Raw genomic sequence first — 25,312 nt, forward strand, 5'->3', positions numbered from 1 at the left:
AGGGCAGAGACCATGCTTTCTCCATCATTTCTCTCTCCAAAGTTCAGGTCTTTGGCAAGCCTCACACTTTTGCTGGGTCTTGATTTTCAGGTCTAAAATGAGGAGGCTGAGCTAGAAGTTTAAATTGGGTCACATTCACACCGGCACCCAACACAGAGCCTGGTGCACAGTTTCCATCACCCTCTCCATGGATGACTCTCAGTTCCAACACTAGAGGCCTCCAGGACTCCAGCTGACATGATGCAGTGTGTACCCTGCACGTTGCAGCCTCTTCCCAGGCTGGCTGTGGAAACTGAGCCTCCTCCAGACAGCAGGGCTGCTCTGCTCATGCGGATCAAGTCCGGAGCCTCATTAGTCATGTCAGATGACATAGTTAACACTTGGGGCCGGTACAGCCAGTTCATCAAAAGCTCCTATGTGCCTGGCTCCATCACCGCAGCTGAGGAACTACTGTATGTGGAGTAGGCAGTACATCAGAGGAACAGCGCCAGAGTGCTTCCAAATTGGTTTTGATTAATTGCATAGACCTGTCTTTAATTGGTGCCAGTGTAGCAGCCAGAGAACTTATGGGAAAGCAGGATGTTATGCTTTCATTCCCTGAAGTCCCATAAAGCAATGAAAGATGAGGAACAGAATCACTGCTCGTTGAAAATTCATCGACTGTGCAGACCTAGAAAACACAAATAAGTATCTGAATTGAAACCTAACCTCATTTTCCCAACTCACTGGAAGCCATGCATGTTCCCCTCTGCCCTGCCTGCCTGCCGAGATATGCAGCTGAGCAAAAGGTGTGATTTCTAAGAAACAAGTGCTTTAGCACAGAGACAGCATCCTCACCTCTCCCTCCTGGAATCGACACCTGGAGGTATTTGGGAAAGCACCTCCCCTCAGAAACGCCTCCCTTCAGCCCATCTCCATCCTATGAACTGTTACCAGAGACTGATTCACTTTGGGTGAAGCATTCATTCACACATTCATTCTTTCTTTTCTACCTCTTGGAGATTTAAGACATATGTATTGACCGTGTACTAAATACAAAGCACTGTTCTGGTGTCATAAGGAATATAGTAGAATGAAAAAAAAAAAAAGGACCCTTTTCCCAGGAGAATGATTATATAGGAGAAAAGAGAGGACAGATGAACTGATGCATGATGAGTGACATCACATAAAAGAGGAAACACCGGGATTTGGCATCAAGAAGACTTGGGTTCAAATCTCAGTTCTGTTTCTTCTTACTGAGCCACCTCAGATAATCACTTTAATTCTCAAAGTTCCTCTCTCTTTGGGAGGCTGGAGTGCAGTGGTGCAATCACAGCTTACTGCAGCCTCCAACTCCTGGGCTCAAGTGATCCTCCCATCTCAGCCTCCCGAGTAGCTAGGGCTACAGACGTGCACTACCACACCCAACTTTTTCTTATTTTTTTTTTTTTTTTAGAGATGGGGTCTTACTCTGTTGCCCAGGCTGGTCTTGAACTCTTGGGTTCAAGCGATCCTCCTGCCTCAGCCTCCCAAAGTGCTGGGATTACAGGCATGAGCCACTGAATCTGGCCTGAGTTTTAATTATAGAATAAAATAATGATACTTACTGCACATGTCGACTGTGAGACTTATAAGAATGAGCAGGGTGGAAAGTACCCAGCACAGGGCCTGGCACTGATCAATAAATTGTTGCCAATTCCGAATAAGCATCACTAGTGAGGCTCTGATAGGGTGCTGGGTGACAGTTCAGTATTCAAGGAACAAACCATTACTGATCACAGACTCTGTGCCAGGCTCTATCCTGGACATTAGGGATTTAGATAGGAAGCTCAGTCCTGCCCTTGAATGAGACTGAGGTCCACTAGGGAGTCACAGTGATTTAAGGTGGTAAGAATGGCAAAGTGTCACAGGTGTGTTCACAGAAATCTACTCAGGGAGCAATGAGGAGAAAAGGAGATAGGGGTCACTTCTACCTGGGAAATCAGGATAGATTTGCCTAAAGAGGCAATGCTGGAACTACGTCCTGAAACATAAGAAGATTTTCATTTACAGATAAAGAAGGAAGCATTTTCCATGCACAAGGCCACAGTTTCCCTCCTTTTGTTCCTAGAGCAAACAGGGGTTACCCCCATAGAATCTTGGAATTAGCTGTTCTCTTTGTATAGAAAGTTCTTCCCCTAAATTTTCCCAAAGCTGGCTCCTTGACATTTATAACCCAATATTTTATGTTTTCGTTTGTTTATTGTATATCTCTCCTACTAGAATGACAGGTCCGTGAGAGCCTGAGATCCTGGCTGTATTTTCCTCCACTCTGTTACAACATCTAGAACATTGCCTGGCATATAGTAGGCATTCAGTATACATTTGTTGCATAAATAAATAAACAACAGGAGGCACAGGACGGCATACTGAAATTGAGGACCTATTCTAAGCACAGTGCCTGGCACGCAGCAGACACTGAATTTTCTTTTATAAAATTCAATAATGGGAAATGCCTGAAGCATAGGCCAGAGGAACTGAAGTGGAAGGTAATAGAAGAGGTGGCCTCTGAGATGCACCCAGGAAGAATGACAATGTGATAGGGATGCTAGGAAGGGGATCGGGAGGATTAAATCATAGAACTTTTAAGTCCCTTCCAGTCTTGAGCTTCTGAGAATTTCTCCTGAACAAATAATCTCTTGTCACCCTTCCTGATCCCCTCACTCACACCCCTCCTTTCCACTCCACCCTGTCTGGAGGCTGTAAGGACATCTGACGCACCATTTCCTGCCAATGTAAATCATAGACTGCTGTGTGATGCTCGTTCGCAGGTTTTACCATCCCCAGATGGAGATGGCCCCAAATCTCAGGGTGGAGGCCTCGAGCAAAGCCAGCCTTACCACAGGGTGGCAAATAAGGGGGAACTGTTTACCCACCAGCACCTTCCTGGCCCTGCTCCCAGATAATTTTATTTCCTCTGGTCCTGGATCTGCTCCTTAGTTGGATGCACCTCAGTTCACTTGCTGGAGCACTGATGTGTGACTGTTTAACTACTGCTGCTTCCTGTCCCAGGGATCCTGGGCTTCAGGGAGCATGGGAAAGAGACAAGAAAGAGAGCTTTATATGAGGTAAGCCTTGACAGTAATCATAAAAGTCAAAGAGTAACTTACACTTAGATAGTGCTTCACAGTTTACAAAGCCCTAGAGGACCCCTATTCATCCTTCAAGGCCCGAACAAATGTTACCTCTTTTCACTAACTTTCAACCCTCCCAGGCAGAGCTAATCCTTTCCTCCACACTTGATAAAACCTCCATGATAGCCCTTACTGCCTTGTAATAAACGTATCTGTGTACGTGTCTCATTTCCTCCACTAAACCATCAGAACCCTGGGGACAGATCTCTTTTCTCCCAGTAAAACACATTTCTTTCTTTCTTAAAAAGTAATTTTAATGTTCATTTTACATATTTTCTAACTACAAAAATAATATTTACAGTTATAATAATAAAAATTATATATATAAAAGCATAATGAAGCAAATTGAAAATCACTTATAATTTCATCACCCAGATCAAACCACTGGTAACGTTTTGGATATATCTTTTTTTTTTTTTTTTTTTTTTTTGAGACGGAGTCTCACTCTGTCACCGGGGCTGGAGTGCAGTGGCCGGATCTCAGCTCACTGCAAGCTCCGCCTCCCGAGTTCACGCCATTCTCCTGCCTCAGCCTCCCGAGTAGCTGGGACTACAGGCGCCCGCCACCTCGCCCGGCTAGTTTTTTTGTATTTTTTTTAGTAGAGACGGGGTTTCACCGTGTTAGCCAGGATGGTCTCGATCTCCTGACCTCGTGATCCGCCCGTCTCGGCCTCCCAAAGTGTTGGATATATATTGAGGGCTTTTTTTAGCATACAGAAAGTAAAAATGGGACCATATAATGCATGTGGTTTTACAGTCTGATTTTATCACCTATCTTATTGTGAACATCTTCAGACATCATTGACAGTTCTTTAAAAACATCATCTTAAATAGCTGCATTATTTCTCTTAATGAGTATGCCATAATTTTCTTAACAATTTCTTCATTGTGGGATATTTGGGTTATTTCCTTCTTTTTTTTTTTTTTTTTTTTTTTTGAGACGGAGTCTTGCTCTGTCGCCCAGGCTGGAGTGCAGTGGCCGGATCTCTGCTCACTGCAAGCTCCGCCTCCCGGGTTCACGCCATTCTCCTGCCTCAGCCTCCCGAGTAGCTGGGACTACAGGCGCCCGCCACCTCGCCCGTCTAGTTTTTTTGTATTTTTTAGTAGAGACGGGGTTTCACCGTGTTCGCCAGGATGGTCTCGATCTCCTGACCTCATGATCCGCCCGTCTCGGCCTCCCAAAGTGCTGGGATTACAGGCTTGAGCCACCGCGCCCGGCCCGATTTCCTTCTTTTTACTATTTTTACAAATAAGTCTGCAATGAATAGCTGTTACATAAATCTTTGTCTGCATCTCTGACTGTTTTCCTAAGAAAGATTCCTAAGAAATCTTCCTAGAAGACTCATTCCTAGGTCAACTGGTTTAAACTTTTTTTTTTTTTTTTTTTTTTTTTTTTTTGAGAGGGAGTCTTGCTCCGTCGCCCAGGCTGGAGTGCAGTGGCACGATCTCAGCTCACTGCAACCTCCACCTCCCGGGTTCAAGCGAGGCTCCTGCCTCAGCCTCCCGAGTAGCTGGGATTACAGGCATGCACCACCATACCCAGCTATTTTTTGTATTTTTAGTAGCAACGGAGTTTTACCATATTGACCAGGCTGGTCTCGAACTCCTGACTTGTGATCTGCTCACCTCGGCCTCCCAAAGTGTTGGGATTACAGGTGTGAGCCACTGCGCCCAGCCCGGTTTAAACTCTTTAAAGCTTCATGATGCTCATTGCCAAATTGCTCTGAGAAAAAAAATCAATTTATAATTTCACCAATGCAACAACATGTCTCACCTGACCAACATTATAATCCCATTTGTATCTTTACCAAGTCCAGTGTCCTTTTCACAATGTCTCACAAGTTAAGTAATTTTTCTTAAACACAGCAGAAATTATACAACCAAACTTAGAGTTATCCTCTTCCAAGATGTCAACCTGGGTGGGCATATTTATTTATTTATTTATTCATTTTATTTTTTTGAGACGGAATCTCACTTTGTAGCCCAGGCTGGACTGCAGTGGTGCGATCTCGGCTCACTGCAAGCTCCGCCTCCGAGGTTCACGCCATTCTCCTGCCTCAGCCTCCCAAGTGGCTGGGAGTACAGGCGCTCGCCACCACGCCCGGCTAATTTTTTGTATTTTTAGTAGAAACGGGGTTTCACCGTATTGGCCAGGATAGTCTCGATCTCCTGACCTCGTGATCCACCCACCTCAGCCTCCTAAAGTGCTGGGATTACAGGCATGAGCCACCACGCCTGGGCCGGCATATTTATTTAAACAGTGCTTCCACTGCTTTAAACATTTCTTTTTTATTTGAAAATTGGCTGCAAAGCAGACAACACATTTTTTTGCATCTAAATTACAATATATTCTGTCTTCAGGGAATGATTTTTGATTTTTGGCAATAGTCAAAAGTCACTTGAAATTCGTGAGATGAGAAGCTATAGCTGGGTTTGGGGTCAGAAATGAGGTGCAGTATTACAGTAATGAGATTGAGGTCTTTTGCAACTTGTAAAGCAAGTCCCAGAGGAGTTCTGGGCAGTAGTGGCATCATCAGAATAAAGGCTGAGCCTTCTAGCATGACCATTCCAAAGCGGCTGCACTCAGGTGGAGGTAGCACACAGTTATGACTGTAGCACACAGTTATGGAACCTCCTCTCATGACTTTGTCGTTACTCTGTGGCTAGCCCCAGGACCAGGTGTCAACTTATTTCAGAACTGAGCTCCAGGCCAGGTGTGGTGGCTCACACCTATAGTCCCGGCATTTTGGGAGGCCTAGGTGGGTGGATTGCTTGAGCCCAGGAGTTTGAGACCAGAGTGGGCAACATGATGAAACCCTGACTCTATAAAAAATGCAAAAATTAGCTGGGCATGGTGATACATGCCTATAGTCCCAGCTACTCAGGAGGCTGAGGTGGGAGGATCACCTGAGCCCAGGAGGTAGAGGCTACAGTGAGCTGTGATTGAACCACTGCACTGTAGCCTCAGTGACATAGGGAGAGCCTGTCTCAAAAAAATAAAAAAGAACTGATCTCCAGGCCAGGCATGGTGGCTAATGCCTGTAATTCTAGCACTTTGGGAGACTGAAGGAGGAGGATCACTGGAGCCCAGGAGTTCAAGACCAGCCAGGGCAACATAGTGAGACCCTGTCTCTACCAAAAAAAAATTTTTTTCAAATTAATTAGCCAGGCATGGTAGCATGCACCTGTTGTCCTAGTTACTTGGAAGGCTGAGGCAGGAGGATCACTGGAGGCTGCAGCGAGCTACGATCCACTGCACTCCAGCCTGAACAACAGTACTGATCTGATCTCCTTCCCTCTTCTTTCTTCCTCAAGTCCACTCGGACCTGATGTGACTCCAAGACAATATTTTAGAGGTGCAGTTTAAGGGGAGGGCAGAACATGGCATGGCAATGGAAAGAGCCCTTAGACTTCAGTCAGAAAGAAATGAGTCTGATGTGTGGCTCTGCTTGTGCCTTTTGCCAGCTGTGTGATAGGTCCCATTAGTAAAGGAGGATGCTACTTCCAAGGACTGTTTGGGAAAATGGAGAACATACATATAACCACACGCAGACACACAAACACGCACAGGCACGCCAAATAGCTAATGCTTATTGAGTACCGACTTCATGCCAAATACATACTGTGCTTTCTATGCACATGGCAGACCCTGTTGACTGGCTACCCAAAAGCCATTTGCTCCTTGTTACCTACCACTGCAGCTCCCTTAGGCCAATGAGATTTAATAGAACTCTGCTGGGAGTTACTGGGAGAGCTTTTGCTTTCCTGATGAAACAAGACTGCTGAGTCTGAACTGTCTGTGCCTCCCAACCCCTGCCTGCCTTGAACTTGGAGGTGAGGGCTGGGTGTCACAGTCATCTTGTAACCAAGATGGAAAGACCAAAGTAGCACCTTTGGAATTTTTGTTATGCCAGAAAATAACTACCTATTTAAGTCACTGTTAGTTATCATTACTTGCAGCTAAAAATATTGCAATATACATACATAAAAAGTGTCCACACATAATCAATGCTCAATAAAGGGTAGCTATTTGCACTCATTAAAGTTCCCATCCTGTAGAGACTTGAAATGCCTTCTTTTTCTTCAGTTAGACCTCAGTCATCCCCATTGATCCCCTGCACCTTTGCAGGGCATCTACTCAGGACCAGGCTTTGTGCAAGATGCACAGGGCAAGAGGCGCCCCCAATCTAAGGAAGGAAGTGAAAAGCCTGAGAGTATGCCAATCTCTGCTGAGACATGGCCCAAACCCAGAAGGACTCAACAGGTAAGTCCTACCGTGGCCTGGGCTTCCTCCTTCTGCCTGAGGCAGACCAAAGATTATGCGCGTGATGCTTGGTACGTCCCCTTCAATGCCCACCTCCTGCAGAAGCTTGAAGATGCTTCTGGGTGGTGGAGGAAATGCTTATTGACTTCCACATCTTTCCAGCCAAATGCTCCTACCAGGGGCTCCCAGGCTCAAGAGAGCCTGGCTTCACCTGCTTGCTGTTTACGCCCATAGGAAACAGGAGGAATCTTTTTCAGAATATTTGCTCCAGCAAAAATTGTCCATAAAGGCTAACAATGGAGAGAAGGCAGACGTACTGAGCTACCTTTTAGATGCCTGGATGTCCCGCATGGGATTTTTATAGAGAAACAGATTGAACACAAAACCTATTTCCGTACTTAAAGTTGTATGGCCTTAGCAGTTTAGACAACCTTTCTGAGCTTCAGTTTTCTTATTTATAAAATGGAGATGGCTGGTCCAAAGGTAGTGAGTTATCTCAATCGATTGTTCACAGTCAGTCACAGATTGAACTCCTCGTTCTACTCCTTCCCTCTTTCTCACTACTAAACTTAACTAGTCTAAAATAAATAAATAAATAAACAAAATGGAGATGTGACAGCCAATTTTGTGTGTTCACTTGACTGAGTACTGGGGTACTCAGATAGATGGGAAAACATTATTTCTGGGTGTGTCTGTGGGGATGTTTCTGGAAGAGATTAGCATTTGAATTGGTAGACCGAGTAATGAAGAGGCACCCCTTCATTAGGATGTGCATGGACATCATCCAATTCATTGAGGACCTGAATAGAACAAAAAGATAGGAGAAGGACAAATTTGTTTTTGCTTCTTGAGCTGTGACATCTGTCTTCTCCTGCCCTTGTGCACCAGCAGTCCTGGCTCTTCGGCCTTTGGACTCAGACTGGAGTTTACACCATCGAACTCCTGGTTTTGGCTGGGCATGGTGGCTCATGCTGATAATCCCAGAGCTTTGGGAGGCCAAGGCAGGAGGATCCCTTGAGACAAGGAGTTCGAGACCAGCCTGGGCAACATGGTGAGGTTCCGTCTCTACAAAAAATAAAAATAAAAAATTATTTGGGCATGGCGGCACATGCCTGTAGTCCCACCTACTCAGGAGGCTGAGGCAGGAGGACTGCTTGAGCCCAGGAATGCAGGGCTGCAGTGAGCTAAAATCGTGCCACTATACTCCAGCCTGGGTGCCAGAACAATATCCTGTTTCTAAACAAACAAACAAACAACAAAACCTACTAAACTCTAGTTCTCAGGTCTTCATCTTTGGGCTTGGACTAGAACAACACCATTGGCTTTCCTGGGCTCTAGCTTGCAAATGGCAGTTCAAAGGACTTCTCAGCCTCCATAATCACAATAAATCATATGACAGAAATAAATCTATTTACATATGTCTCCTATTGGTCCTGTTTCTCTGGAGAACCCTAATACAGGATATTATGTCTACCTCCAAGGCCGGGAGTGGTGACTCATGCCTGTAATCCCAGCACTTTGAGAAACCGAGGCAGGCAGATCATGAGGTCAGGAGTTCCAGACCAGCTTGACCAACATGGTGAAACCCTGTCTCTACTAAAAATACAAAAATTAGCCGGGTGTGGTGGCACGCGCCTGTCTACTTTTCATGGAAGAAAAGCAGACTGCCCTTTCTAATAGTGCGATGTATTTTATCCCATGTATTTTATATATCTATATCTATATCTATATCTATATAAAGAAAATAGAAGGTATAATAAAGGATAATAAAGGAACAGAATAGTATGGAGGAGAGTTAGGAAATTTGAAAAAGAACCATATAGAACTTCCAGAAATAAAAACATAATTACTAAAATTAAAGACTCAAAGATGAGTTAACCTACATATTCGAGCGAGCTGAAGAGGGAATCTGAAGAGACATTTTGAGGACATGACCCAAAATGGAGTAAAGACAGATAAACAGAGAAAACCCGAACAAGAATTTAAGAGAAATGAAGAATAAAAAGAGAGAGCCAAACAGATGTCTCACAGGAGTTCTAGAAAGATTTAACAGAGGGACCGGGTGCAGTGGCTCATGCCTGTAATCCCAGCACTTTGGGAGGCTGAGATGGGCGGATCACCTGAGGTCAGGAGTTCGAGACCAATCTGGTCAAATAGTGAAACCCTAGCTCTACTAAAAATACAAAAATTAGCCAGGCGTGGTGGCGTGCACCTGTAATCCCAGCTGCTCGGGAGGCTGAGACAAGAGAATCACTTGAACCCAGGAGGCGGAGGTTGCAGTGAGCTGAGATTGCACCATTGCACTCCAGCATGGGCAACAAGAGTGTGAGACTCCATCTCAAAAAAAAAAAAGGGCTAGGCGCGGTGGCTCACGCCTGCAATCCCAGCACTTTGGGAGGCTGAGGCAGGAGGATTACCTGAGGTCAGGAGTTCAGGACCAACTGGGCCAACATGGTGGAACCCTGTCTCTACTGAAAAATACAAAAATTAGCTGGGCATGGTGGCAGCTGCCTGTAATGCCAGCTAATCGGGAGGCTAAGATGGGAATTCCTTGAACCTGGGAGGCGGAGGTGGCAGTGAGCCGAGATCGCGCCAATGCACTCCAGCGTGGGTGACAAGAGCGAAACTCCAACTCAAAAAAAAAACAAAGATTTGACAGAGGGAATGCTGGAAAATCATTATTTAAAATATCATGGGGTTCTTCAGAGAAACAGGAAACAGAACCAACAAGATGTGTGTGTGTGTGTGTGTGTGTGTGTGTGTGTGTGTGTGTGTGTGTGTGTACAGAGAGAGAGAGATTTATTATAAGGAATTGGCTCACGCAATTATGGAGGCTGAGAAGTTCCAAGATCTGTACCTGGCAAGCTGTAGACCCAGGAGAGCCAACAGTGACTTTTCCAGCCTGCGTCCAGAGGCCTGAGGAAAAGGAGAGCCAGTGGTGTAAGTTCCAGTTCAAAATCCTGCAGTCTTGAGACCCAAAAAAAGAGCTGATGTGTCAGTTTGAGTCTGGAGGCAGGAAAAGACTGATGTCCCAGTTCGAGCAGCCAGGTAGGAGGAGTTTCCTCTTACTTGCAGGAGAGTCAGCCTTTTTGTTCCATTCAGGCCTTCAACAATTGAATGAGGCCCCTTCTCATTATTAGAAAGGGCAGTCTGCTTTACTCAGCCTATTGATTCAAATGTTAACACATCCAGAAACACCCTCTCAGACACACCCAGAATAATTGTGTGGCCAAATATCTGGGCACCCCATGGCCCAGTCAAATTGACAAATAAAATTAACCATCATGAATTATTGATAATTTTCCAAAACTGGAGAAACATACCAAGACAGTAAATAAACAGTCCAGGCACGGTGACTCATGCCTGTAATCCCAGCACTTTGGGAGGCCAAGGTGGGTGGATCATTTGAGGTCAGGAGTTGGAGATCAGCCTGGCCAACATGGTGAAACCCCATCTCTACTAAAAATACAAAAATTCACCAGGCAGTGGTGGTACACGCCTGTAATCCCAGTTACTCGGGAGGCTGAGGCAGGAGAATCACTTGAACCTGGCAGGTAGAGGTTGCAGTGAGCTGAGATTGTGCCACTGCACTACAGCCTGAGCGACAGAGTGAGACCCTGTCTCAAGTAAAATAAAATAAAATAAAATAAAATAAAATAAAATAAAATAAAATAAAATAAAATAAAATAAAATAAAATAATAAATAATTACACGACTAGTCACATACTGATGAAACTGCAGAACCACAAGGCAAATATAAAAGTCTGCAGTGACAAGGGTCAGATTATCGAAAGGAATGTTAACTACAATGAAATCAGCTTTCTCATCAGCAACAATGGGAACCAGGAGACAGTAGCATAATATCTTCAAAGTGTGCACAAAAAACAAATCTCAAACCAGAATCCTATATGCAGTCAAACTAACAAGTGAGAGCCAAACTTACAGACATTTTCTGATGAACAAAGACAGTTTACCTCACAGAAACTTGCTGGAAGTATTTTAACCATTAATAGATATACTTCTATAAGAAAATTGAGGCCGGGTATGGTGGCTCAAGCCTGTAATCCCAGCACTTTGGGAGGCCGAGACGGGTGAATCACGAGGTCAGGAGATCAAGACCATCCTGGCTAACAAGGTGAAACCCCGTCTCTACTAAAAAATACAAAAAACTAGCCGGGCAAGGTGGTGGGCGCCTATAGTCTCAGCTACTTGGGAGGCTGAGGCAGGAGAATGATGTAAACCCGGGAGGCGGAGCTTGCAGTGAGTTGAGATCTGGCCACTGCACTCCAGCCTGGGCGACAGAGTGAGACTCCGTCTCAAAAAAAAAAAAAAAAAAAGAAAAAAAAAAGGAAAAGAAAATTGAATTCAGGCTGGGCATGGTGGCTCATGCCTATAATCCTAGCACTTTAGGAGGCTGAGGTGGAAGGATCGCTTGAGGCCAGGCGTTCAAGACCAACCTGGCCAGCATAGCAAGACCAGCTCCATTAAAAAAAATTTTTTTTAAAGAAAATTGGCCGGGTGTGGTGACTCAAGCCTGTAATCCCAGCACTTTGGGAGGCCGAGACGGGTGGATCACGAGGTCAGGAGATCGAGACCATCCTGGCTAACAAGGTGAAACCCCGTCTCTACTAAAAAAATACAAAAAACTAGCTGGGTGAGGTGGCGGGCGCCTGTAGTCCCAGCTACACGGGAGGCTGAGGCAGGAGAATGGTGTAAACCTGGGAGGCGGGGCTTCCAGTGAGCTAAGATCCGGCCACTGCACTCCAGCCTGGGCGACAGAACGAGACTCCGTCTCAAAAAAAGAAAAAAAAGAAAATTGAGGCCAGGCACAGTGGCTCACACCTGTAATTCCAGCACTTTGGGAGGCCGAGGCAGGCAGATCACCTGAGCTCAGGAGTTCGAGACCACTCTGGGCAACATGGTGAAACCCCGTCTCTACTAAAAATACAAAACATTAGCTGGGCGTGGTGGCATGCACCTGTAGTCCCAGATACTCAGGAAGCTGAGGCATGAAAATCACTTAAGCCCTGGAGGCAGAGCTGCAGTGAGCTGAGATTGCACCACGGAACTCTAGCTTGTCAGCTTAGGTTACAAAGTGAGACTCTGTCTCAAAAGAAAAAAAAAAAAAGAACAAAGAAAATGTAATCCAGAAAGAAGTAACATGTAAGGTGTGGGATACAAGTGAGGCCCTGAAGCTAGATCTCATGAGCCCAGATAGCAGACTGTTAAAACTTTCAGGAATTTTGAGAATTGGTTGTAACACAGTCATTTTCTTTCTTTTCTTTTCTTTTCTTTTTTTTTTTTTTTTTTTGAGACAGAGTCTCACTCTATGACCCAGGCTAGAGTGCAGTGGTGCCATCTTGGCTCACTACAACCTCTGCCTCCTGGGTTCAAGGGATTCTCCTACCTCAGCCTCCTAACTAGCTGGGACTACAGGCACAGGCCACCACGCCAAGCTACTTTTCATAATTTTGTAGAGATAGGGTTTCACCATGTTGGCCAGGCTGGTCTCAAAACTCCTGACCTCAGATGATCCACCTGCCTCAGCCTCCCGAAGTGCTGGGATTACGGGCATAAGCCACCTCATCCGGCCCATTTTCAAAAATTAAATTATGTAAACTTACAATTAAATGAATCACTTTAAATATAAAGGTCAAAAATCCTCACAATACATGTCTTAATTATTTTACCACATTATGCTATTATCCATGCAACTTTTATTTGTATCTCCTGTGTTTATATAGTAGACATACCATAGAATGGTGTACTACTCCGCATCTCTTCCCAACTCTACATTCAATGATGCCACATTGGTAATTTGAATATTTACACTCTAGAAATTAACAAACGTTACAAATCAGAGATCCCCAACCCTACCAAATGAAAACTGGTGTTAAATATTTACCAGCATACCACTGAATACACGAAATAATGAATTATTTATGAATACCACTCCTAGGTGTATACCCAAGGGAATTAAAAATATATGTTCACAAAAAACTTGTACATGAACATTCATAGCAGTATTCTGCATAATAGCCAAAAGCTGAAAACAACCTAAATGTCCATCAACTGATAAATAAATAGAATGTGGTATATCCACACAATGGAATGTTATCAGCCATAAAAAGGAATGAAGGGGCTGAGTGTGGTGGCTCACGCCTGTAATCCTAGCACTTTGGGAGGCCGAAGTGGGTGGATCACGAGGTCAAGAGATGGAGACCATCCTGGCCAACACGGTGAAACCCCGTCTCTACTAAAAATGCAAAAATCAGCTGGGCATGGTGACATGCACCTGTAGCCCCAGCTACTCAGGAGGCTAAGCAGGAGAATCGCTTGAACTCTGGAGGTGGAGGTTGTGGTGAGCTGAGATCGCCATTGCACTCCAGCCTGGGCAACAAGAGCGAAACTCCGTCTCAAAAAAAAAAAGAAAAAGAAAAAAAGGAATGAAGGACTGACCCATGCTCCAACATGGATGAACCTTAAAAACATTAGGCTAGGTGAAAGAGCCAGACATAAAGGCTACATATTACGATTTCATTTATATGAAACCTCCAAAATAGGCAAATCCATGGAGACAGAAAGTATATGAGTGGTTGCCAGGGGATTAAAGAAAATGAGGAGACTGCTAATGGGTAGGGGGTTTCCTTTTGGAATGCTGTAACTGTTCTAAAATTAGTGGTGATGGTTCTACAATTTTGTAAATATACTAACGATTTTATTGGATATGAATTATATTTCAGTAAAAAGAGAGAAAGATAGGCAACAAAACTGGTAGGCAGGTTTATAAATCTAAAGAAACACTGGCTGTTAAAACACCTAATTTGAGCCCAGGCATGGTGGTTCATGCTTGTAATCTCAGCACTTTAGGAGGCCAAGGTGGGATGACTGCTTGACCCCAGGAGTTCAAGACCAGCCTGGGCAATGTGATGAAACTCTATCCCTACAAAAAAATACAAAATTAGCTGGGTGTGGTGGCATGCATGTGCAGTCCCAGCTACCTGGGGAGCTGTGGTGGGAGGAACCCTTGAGCCCAGGAAGCATAGTTTGCAGTGAGCCAAGATCGTGCCACTGTACTCCGGCCTGGGCAACGGGAGTAAGACCCTGTCTCAAAAAAAATAAAATAAAATAAAATAATAATAATAATAGCACAGAAACATTAAAAGGATGGGAAAATATACTAGGCAAATGCTAAGCAAAGTAATGCAATATTGACAGATTTTAAGTTGAAAATAATTACTAGGGATAAAGAATCATATGATAATGATAATGATAAAAGGAAAAGTTGACCAGGAAGATACATCCCGGAACCTCTGAGTACCACCTGGCAACACTGCTTCCAAATATACAAAGCCCCCTCAAGTCTTCAGCATGCATGTAAGGAAACTACCAGAGGCCAGAGAAAGAACTACCTAAAAGGATTAGAAGGAACTATTTTTGGAGATCACACAGGTCCACTTCCTATTCCTAACATCTAGAGTGGCAAGACATATTTCATAAGGTTTCAGGTGCCCTCAACACTGGGGCAAAATTAGCCCTAGATTAATATTACTCTGGTCTCAACTAACAAAGCTTAAAAGTAGTAGCCAAAAACTATTTCCAAAAATCGGTTAACTGAAACTGAGGGAGATAGGTAAAATTGGTAGATAACATCATTAAAACCATTATAACTGTATTCCATGTGATCAATAACCTAGAGAAAAAAATTGAGCGTGTTAAGTAGAGAAATGGAAGATATCAAAAAAACCCAAATTCTGGTAGCAATACACTCATTGCCCATATCTTGGTTTCTAAACACCATTCTCCAATAAAAGGAACCAGGGCTACAGAGAAATCAAGAATAGAGAAATGGCTGGTCACAGGTGTGGAGAGGCAAAAAACAAGATAATCTTGGAGCATATTGTAGTACCAGAAGGTAAGGACCTGCTAAGAAAAAACAAAAGGTTAGGAGCACATCAAAGGGACACAGAAGCCAACCTGAAAAAACATCCAATGGCCAAAGCTGGAACAACTTGAGCAACAAAATAAATAACACAGTATGGGATTACTACTCAAAATATAAAACAAACATACATGAGTCCAAACATATCCATAGAGATAGAAAGTTGATTAATGGTTGCTGGGGCCAAGGATAAGAAAGAATGGAGAATGACTGCTTAATAAGTATAGGGTTTCCTTCTAGTGTGATGAAAATGTTCTGAACTAGATAGTGGTGATGGTTGCACAGCACTGTGAATGTACTAAATGCAACTGAGATGTACACTTTAAAGTGGTTAAAATGGTGAATTTTGTCATGTGAATTTTACTACAATAAAAAAATTACCAGAAAAATCCCTTCTTTCATTCATCTATCAAATATTTATTGAGCAGTTCCAGGCAAGGTTTATTCTGGATGCAGGGAACACGGAAGAATCAGATGTGGGCTTGGCTTTTAGGAGGTCCTGGGCTGGTAGGGAAGAAAAACATCCTGCAAACAACTAAGTTCAGTTAAGTGTTAATAGTTTTCTTGACGTCAGAATGTGCATTGCTACAATGAGATATCATCTCACGCCAGTTAAAATTGCTTTTATTCAAGACAGGCAATAATGAATGTTGGCAAGGATGTGGAGAAAAGGGAACCCTCATACACTGCTGATGGGAATGTAAATGAGTACATCCACTACAGAGAACAGTTTGAAGGTTCTGCAAAAAACTAAAAATAGAGCTACCATATAATCTAGCAATTCCATTGCTAGGTATATACCCAAAAGAAAGCAAATCAGTATATCAAACAGATACCTGCACTCCCATGTTTTTTTGCAGCACTATTCACAATAGCCAAGATTTGGAAGCAGCCCAAGTGTCCATCAACAGACAAATAGATAAAGAAAATGTGGCATATGTACACAATGGAGTGCTATTCAGTCATTAAAAAGAATGAGATTCTGTCATTTGCAACAACATGGATAGAACTGGAGGTCATTATGTTAAGTGAAATAAGCCAAGCACAGAAAGACAAACCTCTCACTTGTAGGAGCTAAAATTAAAATAAATGAACTTATGGACATAGAGAGTAGAATGATGGTTACCAGAGGCTGGGAAGGATAGTGGAGGGTGGGGTGGGGGGAAGAGGGGATGGTAAATGGGTACCAAAAAATAATTAGGAGGAATGAATAAGATCTAATATTTGATAGCACAGCAGGGTGACTATAGTCATAATAATGTAATTGTACATTTAAAAATAACTAAAGGAAGCCCGGGCGTGGTGGCTCACGCCTGTAATCCCAGCACTTTGGGAGGCCAAGGCAGGCAGATCACCTGAGGTCAGGAGTTCAAGACCAGCCTGGTCAACATGGTGAAACCTTGTCTCTACTAAAATACAAAAATTAGCCAGGTGTGGTGGCGTGCACCTGTAATGCCAGCTACTCGGGAGGCTGAAGCACAAAAATTGCTTGAACCCAGGAGGTGGAGGCTGCAGTGAGCCAAGATGGCACCATTGCACTCCAGCCTGGGTGACAGAGCAAGACTCCTCTCAAAAAATAATAATAATAATAACTAAGAGTATAATTGGATTGTTTGTAACACAAAGGATGAATGCTTGAGGTGATGGATACCCCATTTACCCTGATGTGATTATTATACATTGTATGCCTGTATCAAAATATCCAGTGTACTCCATAAATATATATACCTACTATGTATCCACAAAAGCTAAAGCTAAAAAAAAATAATAATAAAGAATGTGCATTGTACATGATGGTGGCGGAGGGTGGCTTCTTCACTGAGTGGGTTGGTGGGTGGTGGGGGAGAACAGCAATGGTGAGACTGAAGCTTGAGTCCAAAAGGGGAGTTTGCCAGGTGGATGGCAGCAGAGAGGGATTCCAGGCACAAAGTGGGGCATGATTGAGCAAGCTCAAAAAGTTGGTGTCCGGCCGGGCGCGGTGGCTCAAGCCTGTAATCCCAGCACTTTGGGAGGCCGAGACGGGCGGATCACGAGGTCAGGAGATTGAGACCATCCTGGCTAACACGGTGAAACCCCGTCTCTACTAAAAAATACAAAAAAGTAGCCGGGCGACGCGGCAGGCGCCTGTAGTCCCAGCTACTCGGGAGGCTGAGGCAGGAGAATGGCGTAAACCCGGGAGGCGGAGCTTGCAGTGAGCTGAGATCCGGCCACTGCACTCCAGCCTGGGCGACAGAGCGAGACTCCGTCTCAAAAAAAAAAAAAAAAGTTGGTGTCCAAAGCCTCCAGTTTTCAGCAAACTCCAAGCCAAATAGCATAGGAGCAGTGTGGGGGATGGTCTTCAGACGGTGAGGTGAGAGGTGGGTGGCCACCCCTGTCCAGTTGCAGTAGGTGACAGTATGCAATGTTGGGGAAATCACATGGACCTGCCAGGATGTCAGGGTCAAAGAAAGCATGATTCCAAGATTGGGTCACTGGGTGGGTGGTAGGTACTGCCCATCCTTAACGTGAGCCTGCAGGAACATTCTATTCAGGAGAGATCAAAGTAGAATAAAATACACAGTCCCCTAATTGTATCCCCTCATACTACACCCATCACCTCATTTTATGTATTCTACAATTTTTAATTTTTTTATTTATGCATTGGAAACCAACTTCCCTTTTCCTTGGGCTTCCTGTTTTCATGTTTGAAATATATGTTACCATGGAAATGTCATGGCACAGTATAGTGGCATTTATAAGTGAAGTGTAAAGAATTTTCAGAACATCTAGAAACATAAGACTGGGGTTTAGGGATGTAAGTCCTAATTATGTGATAGCATTCATGACTTCAGACACTGTGTCATGAATATAAGCATACTTAGAAATCTGAGACAGCACAGAGGAGACAGTTGAGTGTTTATCAGGATTTATGTGCCCAGATTTTTAAAAACGTATATGAGAAATATTAAAAACACAAAACATAACACACTACTTGGGAAGAACATCTGGAAAAAATGAATGACAGAATGCCAACATTTACTTATGAATACACACCTCTGGAAGGACCAGGGGACCTGGACACCCCAGAGAAATTTGGTAAAACCCTCTGCACCACTTTCTATGCTATAAATATGTTCCTTAAACATTGTATGTAAATCAACTGTTGGTAAATCATTTGTTAAATGCGAGGGTGGGCATGATTTTAAAGATATCGTAAGAATGTACATTTTAGTAAAGGAAATAATTACCGATGGAGTAACAGAAAAAACTCACAGATTGAGTGAAGTTCAAGGTCCTTCATTATTATCCTGGCTCTGCCACCAACTAAATGTGTGATTCAAGAAAATCATTCAACCTCCCTGGGCCAATTCTCTCATCGAGTTGGGGTTGTAATTCTGAATTTTCACTTATTAGGTTGTTAATGCGAGGTACAGGGGTACTGGCCCACAGCCTCAAGTCCAGTTTCTTCTGAGAGGTAATATTACACACTAAATCCTTGTGGACCGAGCTCCAGGCTCTCTTACATAAGAGCTACAGTTACCATCATTCTATGTTTTGCTCCTTTACAGTCCACTGTCTCATTTTCACAATCACCCTCAGTTGATGATTACAACTTTTTGTTCCAATTCTTTACAAAAGTTTGTTCCTCAGCTCTGTCCTCTGGGAAAAATTGACAGTCTAAGGTAGAAACCCTTTCTTGGTGCTCCTCTCAACCTCTGTCCCCTTCCCTAACCCACAATGCTGGGCACTGCCCAAGGACAAGGGCTGTACTCTGTGCCTAGTGCAGGCCCAGGCTCGAAGAAGGAATTCAGCAAATGACTGCTGTTCTTTGTTTTTGTTTTTTTTGAGACAGAGTCTCACTCTCTCGCCCAGGCTGGAGTGCAGTGGTGTGATCTCAGCTCACTGCAACCTCCACCTCCCAGGTCCAAGCAATTCTCCTGCCTTAGCCTCCTGAGTAGCTGGGATTACAGGCGTGCACCACCACGCCCAGCTAATTTTTGTATTTTTAGTAGAGACAGGGTTTTACCATGATGGCCAGGTTGGTCTCAAACTCCTTACCTCAAGTGATCTGCCCGCCTCAGCCTCCCAAATTGCTGGGATTACAGGCGTGAGCCACCGTGCCCGGCCTGGCTGGCTGTTTTTGAAGGAGGAAGCTGAGGCAAGGAGATGGGTCTGATGAAAGACCCGAACCCTAGGAGTGGACTCCTGGCTGCTTCTTTAAACATTTCTAAACTTTCCAAATTTTCTACAATGGACAAAAATATCAAAACCGCAAAGCATTAAATTCTCCTTTTCCTGGCTTTCTGTCAATGCCCTTGTCTCCCATAAATAATGCAGTAGGCAGTTTCCTTCTAATACTGCTAACTTTGCTCAGTGCTCCAGCATCTGGCCCAGGACATAGGGCACACCTCTTTTCTTTAAGAGAAACAGCCATTTTGATCTTCTGGTCTGTTTTGCTTAAATAGCTATGACACTGTGCATTTGTCTTTGTGGACTTAACACCTGCCATCCTGCCCCAGGCAAGGACTCCTGCCAACTGGCTCCAGAAAAGGTCATTTATCAACAGTGTTTAGGCACCACCTTGATTCATCTGCCATACAGGAAGTACAAAACACCACTGTAAGAATTCTTTTGTCTTCTTAAGCAAAAACAGGTTTAGGCCTTAACTGGCAAGAGATAGAAAGCTATGAGTCAGGCTTCTTACTGACTACCACCACGTTGTAGAGTAATTCCAGAGCTGTTAAGATGCCTCAAGAAACAGACGAAATTATTCTCCATTGAGCACTTACTCCATGCCAGGTGTTGTGCTGTGTGCCTCATATACACTGTTTAATGTAAGCCTCACATCTAATAATCACTATCTAACATAGATATTTTTACTAATTTATCTTATTTCTTGTCTGTCTCCCTCAATGAAACGTGTGCTCATGAGGAGGAACATTTCTTGGGGTCTTGTTTATTGTGCCTACAATGGCATCATACACAGATAAGCACTCAATAAATATTGTTGAAATGAACAAAATGAACAACTCCATGAGACAGATGGTATTATTTCCCTTTCACAGATGAATTAACTGAAGACCTTAGACGGTACAAATGAACTGCCCAAAGTCACATGGCTAGTTAAGAAGCCAGAACTGAAACCCAAGCCTCACTCACTCATTCTATAGACCAGAGGACTTATACTTAGATCTTAAAGAACTCTTTCAGCTTGGCAATTATATGAGCTATAGGCCTATAAAATATGTGTTTTACCTTGTGTACTCATTTGGAGGTTTAAAATTTCACTAAGGAGACATTTAACATTTTTATAACAATCATTTTACTAAAGCAAAGATTAAGCACACATTTTTCCAACATAACAATTTCACCTATGGATAGGCATTAGCTACATGATTTTTCATTTTAAAACCCCACAATGATTATTTTTCAGACATAAATAAAAAATACACTGGTTCTGGATGCTAACAAAATCACATTTGCAAACCTTAAGAGTTTGGTAACTTACAACATTAAGATGACTAACGATATGTGTGCGGTATTCTCAGTATAGAATACCCAAAATTTCAGTGTACATCTGTGTTGCTTGAGTGTCCCAGTATGGGAGGAGGTAGACTTGGCACATCGAAAGTCACCGCTATACTAAAGAATCATACGAAGTCTCAGGGATTCTTCAGAGAATCAGCTATTACAAAATCCATCTCAAGAATTCATTTTGTGTGAGAACGTGAGAATGAAATGCAAAGGAGGTTAATTTTACCCAGGAGAGCATTCATATCCTTTTCCACTTGTCAGAATATACTTGATTCATAAATGGTCTTTTACCTACCTAGGACTACATCACAACAGCATGCCACACATGGTGTCTTCCCTTAACACTTTGTATTTTTTTGTAGGGATTATAGTCACATGGTCACATGGTCTCTTCTCCTCCTGGGCAGGTCCTTTTCCCTTCTGGCCCAGCCTTGCTGCCAACACAAGATCATACAGCCTCTGTGTCCACCCAGCCTAGTTAATTGTTCAGGGACCAAACTAGTGATCTGGCCTCAATCTCTCCACTGCCAGCTCTAGATGCTATTGATTTTTACTGATAATACAAGTAATAATATACTGGAGAAATTTTTTTAAAGCATAAAACCAGGAAAACCCATAATCTAACTACCCAGAGTTTGCCTATCCTTTCCATCTTTTTAAAAGACATTTTCTGGATTTTTTTTTTTTTTTTTTTTTTTGAGACGGAGTCTGGCTCTGTCGCCCAGGCTGGAGTGCGGTGGCCGGATCTCAGCTCACTGCAAGCTCCGCCTCCCAGGTTCACGCCATTCTCCTGCCTCCGCCTCCCAAGTAGCTGGGACTACAGGCGCCCGCCTCGTCGCCCGGCTAGTTTTTTGTATTCTTTAGTAGAGACGGGGTTTCACCGTATTAGCTAGGATGGTCTCGATCTCCTGACCTTGTGATCCGCCCGTCTCGGCCTCCCAAAGTGCTGGGATTACAGGCTTGAGCCACCGCGCCCGGCCGATTTTTCTGGATTTATACATACAATTTTGTATATCACTCTTTTCACTTAACACTATAAGCACTTTGCCATGCTGTCAAATACTCTTCAGAAACATAAATTATAATGATGGCACAACAGTCTACTGGATAGTCATACTGTAATTTACTTAACTAATTTTCCACTGTTGGACTTTAAGATTGTTAAGCATTGATTTTGCCCACATTTTAGACTATTTCTTTAGGACAGATTCCCAGAAGTGGAATTAGAGGATCAGAGGATCTAAACATTTTTAAAGCTCTTGATAGATACTGCCAAATTGCTTTTCAGAAAACCATTGCCAGTCTATACTTCCAACATTGCCAGTGTGTTTTTCTACCAATATAGATCTGTCTAAAGGATAATAAAATTTAAATTAAACACGCAGTCCTCAAATTATTAATGCAGCTGGAAAGGCATCAAGACCAGAGCACAAAGGCATGTGGCAATGGTCATACCTATTTCCAGGTATGCAGTTAACAATGGGTTAGTGTGCACACACGGAATAGAAATTTTGCAAGAGTGAAGAGTAATATAATTAGATTTCAGACCATCTAATCCAAGGCCTGTATCTATTTTGTCCACTGCTGTATCCCGGCACACAAGATAGCATCTGGCACATACAACCACTCAATAAAAGTTTGTTGAATGAATTAACACAGAATCTTCTTTCAGATGCAATCTTTCAGCAGCTGTAGGGTTTAGTTACTCCTGAACTCACAGGAAACATGACTGGCTGGATCAGACACTCTTGTAATGGTCTGTTCAATACTGAGATTCTATTACAACTTTGGAAAATCAGTTTAAATAAAGGTGACACAATAAAGAGATCTCTAGGGGAAAAACAAATACACTTACCTAAAAGGACACATCTCAGCACCAGTTGCAAGGTGCAAATACACATATGTATCTGTAATACTTATGTATATTTGCAAGCATGCGAAAAATACATTTCAGTGAGTTTTGTCATCTCCATAGTACACACTTTAATAGGTGATAACATAAGCTTATTCAAATGCTGCCCATGGTCAAATCATTTTTGGGACTACCTTCAGTTCATTCTATTATTGTTGGTTGCAGCTTGGCATCAGTTTCAGTGTTGCCAACACAGGTTTTGGTATTTTACATGGGAATAATATAGGTGGTTTTTTTTTTTTTTTTTTTTTTTTTTTTTTTTGAGACGGAGTCTCGCTCTGCCACCCAGGCTGGAGTGCAGTGGCCGGATCTCAGCTCACTGCAAGCTCCGCCTCCCAGGTTTACGCCATTCTCCTGCCTCAGCCTCCCGAGTAGCTGGGACTACAGGCGCCTGCCGCGTCGCCCGGCTACTTTTTTGTATTTTTTAGTAGAGACGGGGTTTCACCGTGTTAGCCAGGATGGTCTCAATCTCCTGACCTCGTGATCCGCCCGTCTCGGCCTCCCAAAGTGCTGGGATTACAGGCTTGAGCCACGGCGCCCGGCTAGGTGGTTTTATAATATCATTTTTAGTCAAAAATAGCACAAAATTTATTTTGTGAACCAGAATATTTCAAGGTAAAACAGCCAACCATTCAGCTATAGTTTACTCTCCTGGCTCCACAGATTCTCTCCAGTATTCCACAATTTCCTTTTTTTGGTTTGATACAGGGTCTCATTCTGTCGCCCAGGCTGTAGTGCAGTAGCACAATCATGGCTCACTGGAGCCTGGACCTCCTGGGCTCAAGTGATCCTCCTACCTCAGCCCTGCAAGTAGCTGGGACTACAGCCACGTGCCACCATGCCAGGCTAATTTTTGTATTTTTTTTGTAGAGACGGGGTTTCACCATGTTGGCCCAGGTTGGTCTCGAACTTCTGGCCTCAAGCAATCTGCATGCCTCAGCCTCCCAAAGTGCTACGATTACAGACGTGAGCCATCGTGGCTGGCCCACAATTTCTACATAATAAATTGCCAGATACTGCCAGATCAATGTGGCATTAATAATGTTATTGACGGAAAATAATCATCTGTCATTTTTATATACACACTATATACACTAGACTGGGGGTTATATCAAACTATAGTCCATGGGCCAAATCTATCCTGCCATCTGTTTTTCTATGGCCTAACAGCTAAGAATGTCTTTCTTTTTTCTGAGATGGAGTGTCGCTTTGTTGCCCAGGCTAAAGTACAGCGGTGAGATCTTGGATCACTGCAGCCTCTGCCTCCCGGGTTCAAGCGATTCTCCTGCCTTAGCCTCTCGGGTACCTGGGATTACAGACACACACCACCACGCCTGGCTAATTTTTATATTTTTAGTAGAGACGAGGTTTCACCATGTTGGCCACGCTGGTCTCGAACTCCTGACCTCAGGTGATCCACCCGCCTCGGCCGCCCAAAGTGCTGGGATTACAGTCTGAGCCACCGTGTCCGGCCTCTTTTTAACATTTTTCAATGGTTTGAAAAAATCAAAATAGTATTTTGTAAAAACTATATAAAATTCAAATTCCAGTATCCACTTATAAAGTTTTATTGGAACACAGCTGTCCTCATCTGTTTCTGTATTAACTATGTCTGCTTTTGCACTAAAATGTTGAGTAGTGGCAAAAGAGACCATATGGTCCATAAAGACTCCTTTACACAAGTCTGTTGACCACTGTACTATGCCCAAGTGAGTCCTTGGAGGGGACCCACTGGAGCTCCTCACTATAGATTTTTTGTTTCCAGATATTCATACTGGTAAAGGGGTGATACAACTAGGACAGTGTTTGCAAGGATCTGATAAGGGAGACATTCTAGAACATAAATACATGATGGTTACCTCAGAAAAGATACAAACGCCTAGTAAAATCTGGGTGGGCTGATTGAAGAAGCAGCAATTGGAGAATGCAGGGTAACATACACAGTTTAGCAGCAAAGGTGGGCTCTTATTGAGTCACATGGGACCCTGCTGAGACCCAATCCCAAAGAGCCCAGTGAAACTCGCTGGTGATGATGTCTGCAAATAGCAGGGAGGCTGAGTAACATTTGTAATGCAATGACAGACAATTTCCCAATAGTACCCCATTCCTTTATTAGGTGTCCTCAAGTCATTTAGCATCCAGATTTATCCAGGCATTTCCAAAGGCAAGTCTAGACTTTGACGAAAAAATTGATCTGAAAAAAAGGTTCTGGGAAGGAGGCCCCAGGTAAACATTCTTCCCCAAATGATAACACTTCAATGAAGACTCAGTGAGGATCAGAATTCAGAAGACAGCAGAACCCTCCACAAGTTTTTCTAAGTCACAGATTTGGTGAACATTTTATTCTTTCTCTTTTTGATCATTACTAGTGGGGCAAATGAAGCAAGGTAGGGTGGGGTGATGGAAGGGGAGAATTGCATAAAATTAGTGTTAGGATGATCTGCCCCGGAAGGCATGTATTCCTCTTAGACTCTCAACTGTGGCATAAAACATTCCATGTGGACTTTGAATTAGAAAGAGCGTGGGGAC

General features: G+C 43.4%; 1 protein-coding gene across 1 annotated transcript in view; it reads right to left on the minus strand.

The window, feature by feature from the left end:
• Nucleotides 1-430: 430 nt before the first annotated feature.
• The window catches only part of GVQW3 (GVQW motif containing 3), a 29,708-nt gene continuing 4,826 nt past the window's right edge, over nucleotides 431-25,312 (minus strand). The window contains exon 2 of the mRNA XM_030918054.1: nucleotides 431-670. Within this exon, the coding sequence (XP_030773914.1) occupies nucleotides 431-670 (240 nt within the window). The remainder of the gene's footprint in view (nucleotides 671-25,312) is intronic.

This window comes from Rhinopithecus roxellana, chromosome 15 (genome assembly GCF_007565055.1).
Source record: "Rhinopithecus roxellana isolate Shanxi Qingling chromosome 15, ASM756505v1, whole genome shotgun sequence".
Lineage (NCBI taxonomy): Eukaryota > Metazoa > Chordata > Mammalia > Primates > Cercopithecidae > Rhinopithecus > Rhinopithecus roxellana.